At 30.0% G+C, this 13,563-nt stretch overlaps 1 protein-coding gene across 6 annotated transcripts in view; it reads right to left on the reverse strand.

The window, feature by feature from the left end:
* The window catches only part of LOC123262930 (chondroitin sulfate N-acetylgalactosaminyltransferase 1), a 75,053-nt gene that overhangs the window by 14,991 nt on the left and 46,499 nt on the right, over positions 1-13,563 (reverse strand). For all 6 annotated transcript variants that reach the window (XM_044725468.1, XM_044725437.1, XM_044725452.1 and 3 more), the window contains one exon: positions 10,696-10,844. In XM_044725468.1, coding sequence (XP_044581403.1) covers positions 10,696-10,844 — 149 coding nt within the window. The remainder of the gene's footprint in view (positions 1-10,695; positions 10,845-13,563) is intronic.

Raw genomic sequence — 13,563 nt, forward strand, 5'->3', positions numbered from 1 at the left:
GTAAATCTTGATTAACAATTTGTCGGTCTACTCGAACGGCTTATCATTTATATTTTATCATTTGAAGGAAAAAAGGCTGCTAAATGTAAAGCGGTGAGGATCGATCTGATCAACAGAGGAATTTTATTAACCGGCACTTGTGCACTTGATATTAATCGATCCCAAAGCCCGCAGTGTAATTGGAAAACGGTTTGTAAGCGAGTGTAAATAAAGAGGTGTACCTGTAGGTGAAAATAGTAGCTTACTAACACTAATAAAATTCATCCGGATCCGCGTTCGCATTCGTGTGTGTGCGATACTCGGGATGAATATAATGGAATTGCGTAAATATCTGGGTAAAGTAAAGCCGTACGGCGCAGAGTGGATCGGGCGAGTCACGTGAGTTGAGGGAATGTATGCACAACCCCCGTGGTTTTATCCTTCTCTTTTCTTCTCTCTCTAACTTTCTATTTATCTGAATGCCAGTTACTTGGCCCGTGTACCTACGGTGTGTATACCGCCGAGTATGGCATGCTGGGCTCCACAACACAAGTATGAGTGAGCGATAGCTCCAACGCACGTACAATCACACGTGAGATAGCCAGCGGGAGCCGAGAGGGATCGAGAGTTGCATAGAGATGAGGATGCATCCATACTCTGCATAGATAGAAGATAGATAGATACTCCGGCTACTTCCGCTTCTACTACTTCTATTGCTGGTCCTGCTTTTGCTTCTGTTGAGAGATTACCGATGAAAAACTCGAGAAAATCTATTGATCTTGTTTATATACTCGATTTTTTATTTATTTTAATTTTTATCATCGAGGAAAAATGTTCCATGTCCATTTAAAATATTTGATCTGTTTAGATTGAGCTTGATGTGCTTTCAGATGTACAAATTAAATTAAAAAAAAAAATTAGTACTAAAAACTTCGAACAGATGGCGCATAGTCGCTAAATTTTCTCCTAACTACACTGATAGAAGGATTTCTTAGTATTAAAGAAGATTTCTTTGTATTTAAGAAATCATTTCTTAAACATCATTTTTTAGTATTTAAAAAATATTTCTTAATATTTAAGAAATATTTCGTAGTATTTAAAAAATATATATATTTCTTAGTATTTAAGAAAGATTTCTTAAATATAAAGAAATATTTTTTAAATGCTAAGAAATGATGTTTAAGAAATGATTTCTTAAATACAAAGAAATCTTCTTAAATGTTAAGAAATCCTTCTATCAGTGTAGAGATTTAAGTTTTAGCAGTCAAATATTAAAATAAAATTCCTTTAAACTTCTTAATAAAATATGTTATTAGGTTTATTAAAAAATAAATTGTTTTTCGAGAATTTTTATCAAATTTAGTATTGGAAACTTCCAACGGATGGCGCATGGTCGCTAAATTTTCTTCTAACCAGAGATTTAAATTTTATCAGTTAAGTATTGAAATAAAATTCCTTTAAAATTCTCAATAAAAATATATTAATAGGTTTTTTATAAAAATAAATTGTTTTTCGAGAATTTTTATCAAAGTTAGTATTGAAAACTTTCAACAGATGGCGCATGACCGCTGAATATTCTCCTAACTAGAGATTTGAGTTTTAGTAGATAAGTATTAAAATATAATTCCTTCAAACTTGTTAATAAAATATAATATTTAGGTTTTTTATAAAAATAAATTGTTTTTCGAGAATTTGTAGCTTTTATAAAGCAAAAAAATAATAAATACCGGCTATTGAGCTTTTAAATAATTTTTTATAGTTTTTTTAGTATCTTTTTACTAACATCGATACTTTTTCAATTCTTGGTTTGTTTTTAATTCCATTTTTATACTATACACTTCCTTTTATCTGCAGTCGGGGTCGATAAGTGAAAACAAAATAAAAAAAGTTATCCAATAAAATTAACTGCTTGATTTATTTGTTTCCTATCAAGAATAATAGCTGGTAATCCATCGAGCGTTATAAGTCCGTGGATGGGCTGGCCGGTGGGCAATTCCGCGTTTCATTTTCTCGCTTCTCCGATCCGTGAGCTGGGAGAATAAAAACAGCGCAAGACACCGGATGCGAATGCGAAAATAATTGGAAAGTTTATCGAGAAAATAGGAGAAAAACAAAATATCTGTATGATCAGACGAAATGAAAGAGCGGAAATGAAACTAATGGAATGGTTCCTTAGTCCAATCCGAGTTTGGAAGTTTTTCAGTATCTGTAACCGCTACACATACACAGCGGTTCTTTGGTGACTCGCCGGGTGTAAGGGATGGAAATAAAGGAGTCGAATAAAGGATGCTATCAATAGATACGACGCAGTGACTGGAAAGCGATAACGTCTTTTAACGAAACTCGGAAAAGCATTGGATACCGTTTTCGGTTTATCTTGGGTCGAACTGGCTGGAGCCCGATGGCGATTTCGGACCCCGAAATTTACAACACTTACTCTTATTCAACTTATTTATATCCAATCCTTTCTTCGCACACTGAGTTGTTATCTTTCACGATCTTTCTTTACGAGCCCTCCTTATTCTTCTTCTTTTTGCTTCCTCTCATTTGCGTAATCCAATATACACTCTAACTCTCCGAATCTCTGAATATAAGATAACGCCGTCAGCTAGGTCAGAGACTTTTCTCACCCTCAACTTTTCGGGTCATAAATTCTTACAAGAAATATACAACTTCCTCTTATTCTTCAGTTATATTTCAATCCTTTCTTTTTCAAATGCTGTAATTATGTCGTACTTTAATTTAATGATGACTTTATTTATTTATTTATTTATTAAATTTTGATCCTAGAGCAAGTGCTCCCTAAGGACCATCATAATAATTTATTAATCTATATTATTAGGAGAATAAGCAAAATTTTGTGGCCAGTGTATTTATATAATAAAATGGGTTTTTATGGTTAAATTTTGGATTTTTGGAAAAGTCTTGACTTAAAGTTGTACTTTTTTAAGGTTTTATATCATTTTTACCAATAGTCAATTTATGATTATAAGTATTTAGGCTGCATTCGAAAATACTCTATCTCTAGATACATAATTAAGAAATGACCTTGTATCTCGTGAACTATTGACATTTTTAAAGATATAAGCTCATCCCGACGTTACATTTATCGAGACCTTTCATTTGAGTACCCACATCAATTTTTCATATATTTATATATATTATATATATGTATATATGAAAAATATATCAAAAATGCATGTGGGTAATCAAATGAAAGCTCTTGATGAGTGTAACATCAGGATGAACTTATATCTTAAAAAATGTCCATAATTAAGAACTGACTTTGCTATCTTGTCAACTAATGACATTTTTAAAGATATAAGCTCATCCCGATGATACACTCATCAAGACCTTTCATTTGAATACCCACATCAATTTTTCATATATTTATATATATATTATATATATGTATACATGAAAAATATATCAAAAATGCATGTGGGTAATCAAACGAAAGCTCTTGATAAGTGTAACATCGGGATGAGCTTATATCTTTAAAAACGTCAATAGTTCAACAAACACAGTGCAATTTAACAAAAGTCATTATTTAATGAAGCAAAATTATATTTATTTATAGTTTACAAGTCACGGCAGTCACGTAGTGACTGAAAAGTTGCTAGTAAAATAATAAAAAAATTTTTGATATCACCCAAAACATATCAGATTTTATATGGCCATATGAAAAAATTATAATTGACAGCTAAATGTTTACGAAAAAAAATCAAAAACAAAATTTTTGAATTTTTCAGTATGAAAATTTAAATTATATTTAAATAAGGATCATTTTTGTCAGCAGAACGATAAAAATCTCAGGAGCACAAGAAAACTCACTTCATGGTTCAAATAATTTTCATCGTAATTTTGGTGAGTTTACGTCGCAAGGAGCAAGTGCGAGGCTTTCTACCGTGAAAATCCGTGTACTTGCTCGATGAGTGTAATCTCGAAGGACCCCATGCTCTCCATACTCCGTAGTAGTACAATGTAGTTTACTCAACCCATACTTTTTGCTCTGTTTCTTGGATCGCCCTCAGTACAATTGAAATCTTCAAGCGACTTACGAGGCTCCGAATTATACTGGCTCATAATTGCCCTGCAATATAGCAACTAAAGATATTGACCGGGAAAAACCATCAAATAGACGCTCGTTAACGAAGTTAGTTTTTAATTAATCGAACAAACTCAGTGGATTTGAGGAAGATTCGATGATGTATTTAATAAAGACACACCTCTGTACAAGTGAGTAAAGACCTCAAAGGTAATTGCTACCGAAGAAGTATTGATTGAAACTCAGTGAACAATGTAAGTCACTGATTAAACTTTGATTGCGTCTTATGTCTTATGTAAGGTTCAATTGAGATCGTAATAACTCTTACTTGTTGCGCTTAATTGGAAACTCTATCAATTAATAATTTAATCTCCCTCCATGTCAATCAGTCAAGGTACTAGCTACAAGTGCCGGACAAAACTTTTTAATTACGCCGACAAAGGACCTTGGAAAAATTTTTTTAAATTTAATCTCAGTGTTTTAAAATGCAAAACACACCTTATAAGTTATTTCAACAAGTTTCATTTCAGTGATACTAAAAGTTACACTGTCTTTCACATTTATATTTATAATATTCACCCGTTACGTATTTTCTTATTTTCTCGCTTTCGACATCACTCCGATAGTCTGATATAAATATAAATATAAATATACACCGAGATTTCACAATTCGCATTTTCCATTTGCCTTGTAAGAAATGAAATCATAAAGAAAAAAAAAAGCACATTCGTGACTGGAATATTAAGACCGCTGATAGAAATATCATGTCCAATAATTTATTCCTCCTTTCAATTTTTGTTATTATTTATCATATATTTACACTTTTATAACTGCAAAAATTTTTTTATATTTTTTTTAAACGAATGAATTATTAAAGAAGTACTGAAGAATAATTTCCAACTTTGAGCTTTGAAATTAAGTATACGTATAAATAAATATGTCATTAATCTAATCCCAAAATTTAGATATTAAATTTCAAAAATTATATTTTTTATCTCCTTATATACGGGCTTTTATAGCGGACAAATTTTAGTCGAGACTTTAATTATTTAATTTTTTAATAATTATTTAATTTAATTATTTTATAAAAAAATTAAATAATAGGGCTTTTATAGCGGACAAATTTTAGTCGAGACTTTAATTATTTAATTTTTTAATAATTATTTAATTTTTTAATAAAAAAATTAAATAATTAGGACTTTTATAGCGGACAAATTTTAGTCGAGACTTTAATTATTTAATTTTTTAATAATTATTTAATTTTATTATTTTAATTATTTAATTTTTTAATAAAAAAATTAAATAATAATACATTACCGATATAATTTCTGAAATATTTAAAGTTTAATTATATGTTTTTGACTCATTTATCGTCACCTATTTATTCGAATAAAAATTTGGCAACATTGTGTCAACAGCTGAGAAAAAAGAAAAGGATAGAAATATACTCTTGCCAAATCTGTTTATTTAATTCAGCGAGGAATAAATACACAAGTAATTTTATTACTTTACTTTATTAAAGAAGTAAAAATGATCAATTATTAAATTATTCAAATTATTTAAAATTAAAATAAAGAATTTTGACGAATATTGGGAAAACTTAAAGAAAAAAATTTATATTTTGGGTGTAATTACATAGCGACATTTGAAAGATCGAAGAAAGTTACTGTAAAAAGTAACCATAGAAAAAAGGTAAGTACTGATGTGATGTGCGATATTGAGTACCAGAGAAAACTCGACAAGAAGACGTAAGATGCGCAAAACTTTTTCTAATTTCAAAGTTGGACAAGTTTAACGAAACAGATGCTTGGTCCGCAGCCATCCACTAGACCCCCCCCCCACACACACACACACACACTAGATACCCAGATACACAGTACACAGTATTGATAGTACTTGGGATTCTTTCCCATTGTTGCTATCACAATATAACGACAGGAGCCAAGTGCCCGGACCGAAAAAAAGTTAAAAGAGCAAGAGTCAGTAGTGAGTAGTGAGTAGTCAGAACCTCGTAAAAAGTACCGAGAATTTACAAGTTAAAACTTTAGCGCTCTGATAAAATGCTAAATGACGAGCGGAAAGCAAAAAGAGTCTATTGTAAATCAAACTGTAGAGTAAATTAAAAAAAATCAAACTTTTTATTTAAAGTTAGTTAAAGTTTATTTTCCGAATAAAGTGGTGGAATGACGCATGACGTATTGATTGAGGTGAACATGTTGGTGTGAGGACAAACGGATGTCAATGCGCTGATTGAATTCAAGTTTGAGTGCACTTTAAAACATGTATTTTCGGGTAGACAAGACCTTGATAGTTGCACTAGCTGCGTAACCAACGACAGCAGTTGCCAAAGCAACTGCCGAGGGCTCGTAATAGCTGCTCTCTGTGTTCATCAAGGACCAGCACACATCACTGTTTCCTGTCACTCGATCAAACATTTCGACGTGGCTCCCTTCCGTTCGTTCCGGGCCAAACTAACTCTCTGTACGTTAACATCCACCCGACGTCATTTGCATACTAGTTACACTTTTATAAGCAAATAATATAAATTTACAATCAAGTGTACGGAGCTTGATGCTTACGTTAAAGCATCATCGGGCTCATCAAAGTTCGATCTCATCAAACTTTGTCCGACTATTTGTTTGCTTGTTTACCTATTTGGTTCTTTTATGCGAAAGGGCTCCAGAATGGCAAAAGACCAATGGCAAGGCCCGACAATTTCTGTGGGGGTGTTTGCTAAATAGTCAAGTAATTCGGTAACGGCAAAGTTGGTTAGCTCTGGACAGGAATGAATATTCAGGCGCCAAATGCCGAATGGTAACTTATATTATTCAGTAGTACAAATGTACGCTGGCTTTTCAAGATATATGTCGAGGTATGGGTGTATATATGTGTATGTTGCTCTACATAGGTATAATACCGAGCAGAAAGCTTGGGCGTGCACGTTACGGACTTGAAACTAGGGTGAGCGAACACACCACAATGTAATTATGTCATCGGTTCTCTCTACCCCATTCAACTCCTGATGCCATATATATTCCGTTCGTGTCGATACTCTTGCTCTTCGTCAACAACAATTATTAATTGCATTTGCTTCTTAATCAATTACGACGATAAATATTCATTATTATTTTATAGGTATTTTTTTATATTTTTCCGCTGATAGAAGGATTTATTAACTATTAATTTAATTTAATTTATTTGAAGACAATCATTTAATTTATTAAATTTTAATAAATATTTTTTAACATTCAATAAATATTTATTTGGGAGGAAAGTACATTTATTCATAGTTAATAAGTATTTATTAACACACTGATAGAAGGATTTATTAACTATTAATAATTTAATATATTTGAAAACAATTATTTAATTTATTAAATTTTAATAAGTATTTTTTAATATTCAATAAATATTTATTTGGGAGAAAAATACATTTATTAATAGTTAATAAGTATTTATTAATAGTTAACAAATATTTATTAACAGTTAATAAATATTTTGTTGAGTGAATTTGTTTCGCTTGCAATATATGATAAGATTGCTTACAAACAAAAATCATCTTTATAAATTATTTGCATTATTTATATTACATTATAAAAACGTTTATTGTAAAATACCAAATTCTATCACAGTTCATAATTACTTTTTATATTTTTAAATATTAAAAAGGTTAATTTATTTAGAGAATTTAATTATTATCATGTATTCCAGCTATATGGTTATAAAAAGTGTCAAAATAAAATTGATATTTTTTCTTTTTATTTTAAATAAATATTTGTTAACAGTTAACAGATATTTATTAACACTTAATAAATTGTACTTAATAAATTAATTATTTACTGTTAATAAATATTTGTTAACTGTTAACAAATATTTATTAACATTTAATAATTAATTTATTAAGTACAATTTATTAACTGTTAATAGATATTTATTAAATCCTATTATGTTAAAAAATCATTTATTAACAGTTAATAAAGCTTATTAAATATAAAAAAATCCTTTTATCAGTGTATACAGATATAATTTTTTTTTTTGAGTTATTAAATTAGCCTGTTATTCACAAGGTATGTTACTTGGAAATATTTCGGGGCAAATATATATCTTTCTCTGAGAGAAAATAAAAATAAAAAATTTATTGAAGGTATTTTCAATAATTAAAAATAATTGTAACATTCGGTAAAAATTAATTTCCAATATTCACTTTGGAATTTGTTTTATTAAATTTTCGTTGACCATTAAATTGTAATTGAATATTTTTTTATGGTTAATTAAATATTTAAAAATTAAAATTCAACAATACGCTTGAAATTATTTGTAATTAAATTAAATCATTAAATATATTGACGAAGGATAAAAAATTTGAAGAGTTAATTAAATTGTTTGAATAATAAATAAAAATAAAACTCCGATAAAAAAATAAATTCTCAATTAGCCTGTAGGGGAAAAAAGGTGATAATTGTAAGTAAATTTATCAAAGTTGATTATGACCGCAAACAGTTTATTATTCTCCTAAATTACTTGGTATAAGTCATTAGGGGGACATTGAGAAAATTTATTCGCGCGTTTAATTGCTTTCTCGGTTTTTCCATTGGCCCGGGCAGCCCGCTATTTAAATTAATTTATTTATTTTATTTAACTCACAGTTTCCTCGAGTTTATACAACTGGCAAAAAAGTGTTAATTAAAGTTGAGAGAATCTAAACACAAAACCATTTCCCCCTCCCTCCCTCCCTACTATTACTTTTACTATTTTCTTTTCTGGTTTTTATTTTTACCGATAAACTTTTAATGATGACCCGGCTCAAAGTAAAACAATCCCGAGCCAACTACCAGAATAATAAAGCTACGAAAAATTTATAACACCATTATCATTATAATGATAATGACTATAAAAAAACCAGTCTATTTACGTTGATGAGTACGACACGAAAGGTAAATCGAGAAATCCCGGCGATATAATTTCCACCCTCGGAAACTCTCGAACTTTGCGCAAATAAAATAAAACCTTTTAACTTTTTTTTTTTTTCATATTTTCATTTTTTATTTGGTTTTATTTAAGCTCAATAATCTTCTTCACCTCTTTAAAGCCTCATTGTCATAAATAAATTTATCTGCTCGTTGATTACGATTACCCAGAGCAATTCCATTATTTACTCTGTACTATTACTGCTACATATTCGCTTAAATAAATCAATATCGGCATGCCACACTTTTATTGTTTTTAGATAAATTTACCCCAGGGCATTTTATTAAAATTAGCAAACACAAATTATTTTTTACCGACAAACTAAAGCAAACAAATTTATAATAAATAACGCCGTGTAGTATTGATTATTTACTATAGCAACTTTGCAGTCACTATGTGACTGCCGTGACATGTGAACTATAAAAAATTAAAACTTTGCTCTATTAAATAATTACTTTTGTAAAATTGCACTGTACTTTCTTAAATATTAACGTTTTTAAAGATATGAGCTCATCCTGATATTACACTCATCAAGAGCTTTCATTTGAGTACCCACATCAATTTTTCATATATTTTTCATCTATACATATATGTATAAATATATAAAATATATGAAAAATTGATGTGGGTACTCAAATGAAAGGTCTTGAAGAGTGTAACATCGGGATGAGCTTATATCTTCAAAAATATCATTAGTTGACAAGATATAGCAAAGTCAGTTCTTAATTATTGACATTTTTTAAGATATAAGCTCATTCTGATGTTACACTCATCAAGAGCTTCCATTTGAGTACCCACATGCATTTTCATATATTTTTCATATATACATATATATAAATATATAAAATATATGAAAAATTGAAGTGGGTACTCAAATGAAAGGTCTCGATGAGTGTAACATCGAGATGAGCTTATAACTTCAAAATTATCATTAGTTGACAAGGTAGCAAAGTCAGTTCTTAATTATTGACATTTTTAAAGATATAAGCTCATCCCGATGTTACACACATCAAGAGCTTTCATTTGAGTACCCACGTACATTTTTGATTTATTTTTCTTATATACATATATGTAATATATATATAAATGTATGAAATATATTAAAAATTGATGTGGGTACTCAAATGAAAGGTCTCGATGAGTGTAACATCGGGATGAGCTTATACCTTTAAAAATGTCAATAGTTCTCGAGATACAAGGTTATTTCTTAATTATGGATTTAAAGATAGAGCATTTTCGAATGCAGCCTAAATACTTAACATAATAAATTGACTATCCTGGAAACAAAATTTTTCTTATTCTTTAAATAATACAGATTATTATTATTTATTTATTCTAGATATTTACCGAATAAATGTGAGGAAAAATAAAAATGTTTATCTCTGACGTTACACCAAACAATTATAACAAAAGTCGTATAATCTTGTTTTGTAGCTACTTAGTGTCAGTGTGTTGTATCCGGGTGTGTCGTCGGGGACACAATTTACGAGTTAACTCGGTTAAAGTAAAAGGCTTTTGCACATCACTGCCGAGAACCCCAAAACATTTGTCCTTTGAGTTTGTGCAAACAACCTAATGCAAACATAACTTATTAAGTCGTAATTTTGGTAAGAGGGTTGTTTATTTATTTTTAAAATAATTATTATCGAAAATGAGGATGTAATAGTCAAGAGAATGTAGTAATATAATAATAGACTCACCAGTAGTGTCAATGAGGTCAGTGTCCAAGTTATTGAAGCCACATCGATTGAGGAAGAGCAGTGACAGTAGTGATAGCGAGCACACGAGGACGAGAAGCCTCGACAACAGTCTAACTCCCAGAACGCGTAACATCGTGTCTCTGCGTCGCCTGTAATCACACGCGTTCCACTGTAACACGATTCAATTTGCCTCGTTGGCAAACTATCTCATGCATTACTCCAATATACATGTACATATAGATTCGCACACGGTACGCCGACCAATACACCGATCTCAGCCGCGGTGGAACCTATTACTTCTCGTACTACTGTGTACACACGAAATTTACTTTGCCTCGTGTAATTTACCAGTAGATTATTGCTTCACCACCTATTTATTACTCCGTTCTGAATAAAGTAGATACTCAATTTTCATCCGTTTAATATTATTGTTATTATTAATTATATCATAACCACAGGCTATAACGTAATATTTGTGTGCAATTCGGGGATCTAGCGTGTTTACTTTTAAATTTATGTTTGTGTGTTTGTATTTGTTTTGTTATTTTTTTACAATTTGGTAGGAAATAAAAATATTGAAACAATATTTATTTTTGTACTTCCAATTTATTTAAAAAACAAAATTGTTCCGAATAAATAAATTAGGTACCAAAAAAAAATTGAATTTTTTTAATATTAATAATTATTACAATGATCTCAACTAGCAACTTTGCAGTCACAATGTGACTGCCGTGACTTGTGAATTATAAATAAATAAAATTTTGATTTATTAAATAATTACTTTTGTTAAACTGCACTGTACTTTCTTAAATATTGACTTTTTTTAAGATATAAGCTCATCCCGATGTTATACTCATCAAGAGCTTTCATTTGAGTACCCACATGCATTTTCATATATTTTTCATATATACATATATATAATATATATTAAATATATGAAATATTGATGTGGGTACTTAAATGAAAAGTCTTGATGAGTGTAATGTCGAGGTGAGCTTATATCTTCAAAAATATCAGTAGTTGACAAGATAGCGAAGTCAGTTCTTAATTGTTGACATTTTTGAAGATATAAGCTCATCACGATGTTGCACTCATCAAGAGCTTTCATTTGAGTACCCCCATGCATTTTCATATTTTTTTCATATATACATATATATATAATATATATAAATATATGAAAAATTGATGTGGGTACTCAAATGAAAGGTCTTGCTGAGTGTAACATCTGGATGAGCTTATATCTTTAAAAATGTCAATATTTCACAAGATAAAAGGCCATTTCTTAATTATGTATCTAGAGATAGAGCATTTTCTTGTTCTCTTAATAATATAGATTATATATTTTTTAAATAATAATTTTTATTAATTATTTAATATTTAATTATTTATTTTTAATTCTTAAAAAAAATTGCAACAATTAATTTCAAAGAAATTTTATTTATTAAAATAACTCACCCGATTTTTACTGACAAAAAAAATTTTTTTCTTTAGATAATTAATTCAACGTAATAATTAATTAAAATAATATCCAATTAACAATTTACGAATGAATAAAAAAGTAAGTCTCCTACGAAATGAAAGCTTAAAGATAAAATAATGAGAATAAATCGGAGGTCTGACGGAGAATAAAATAAAGAGGTCCAAGAGTCTCGGTCTAAAGTTATGCCTCGGTGGTGCAGCAATGAAATATCGTTTCTTGTCTTTCTTTCTTTTGGCTTCCTCAGTTGAGAAAAGCCTTTTTGCTATTTTTTCCTCGGTACAGTTGCGTAGCGCTGTTGCGCGAAAGGATACCAGTGCTCTGTACAGAACTACGTTCCATGCACTCTATAAGGGAGCAGAGGGATGAAGAGTGAGTAGGTGGGAAGGAGGAAGGAGGATAGAAGCCGAGTTTGGCCCACTGCCAGAAGTTGCCTGTCTGAATCAATCATTGCATTTCCCGGTCTAACTCGGGATCACGTTTTCTAGCATATAGTTTCTCTTGATCCTCTCGTACAGAGATCCCTCTTGATGAGCTTAACTCAACTCCTATCCCTACGAATCGACTAACGAATCCCTACGCCGGATCTGATAGACGATAGAGACTGGAGAACAGAGAATAAAGGACAGAGACTGAGCTAGTAAGTAGATAAGAATATTTTTGGTCAGACACGTAAATTCCATCCGCCCTTTATTTATATTTACTACTCACTTTTAGTTGTTAATGTTACGAGAGTTTTACCGTACTTTAATTTCAATTGCCCGTTTTATTTTTATTTAAAACATTCCGAGTCGGGGTTAAAAAAAATTAAACAACCGAATGGCTGAAAGTTTATCGTGAAAAAAGTTTGGATTATAATGAAAGCACTTTCTTATAGGAAAACTTCAGCTCGCAGCTGAATTAAATGTATCCACTGGTCCGTCATTTTCCAATATTTTTTTAGCAAAAAAATAATTTACGAAAAAAAAAGTACACTGTAATAAATAATAGTAGATTTATAACAAGTAATGATCAACTGCTAAAAGTTACCATTTCAAACAGTAAAATCGTGATTTTAATAATCACTATGTAATATTTATCATTCAAATGCTACAATTTATTCTTTACACGGAAGAAATTACTATTTCAAACAGTAATATTTGCTATGTGAATGTCTAAAATGTTAAAGTATAATAATTAAGAATTTAGGCTTTGATATTTATTATTTCGTACCTAAAAAATGATCGCATGGTATGTAAAAAGTATAAAATACAGTTAGTAAATTTCTAATACAAGCAACGTCAATATTTACAAAGTAAAATGGTAAATTTTAAACGCAACGCTAAAAATCAAACTATAATTATTGACTTGCTGGGACTGGTAAAATATATATTTTCAGAGTAGAACTTTTA

The sequence above is a fragment of the Cotesia glomerata genome, linkage group LG1 (genome assembly GCF_020080835.1).
Source record: "Cotesia glomerata isolate CgM1 linkage group LG1, MPM_Cglom_v2.3, whole genome shotgun sequence".
Lineage (NCBI taxonomy): Eukaryota > Metazoa > Arthropoda > Insecta > Hymenoptera > Braconidae > Cotesia > Cotesia glomerata.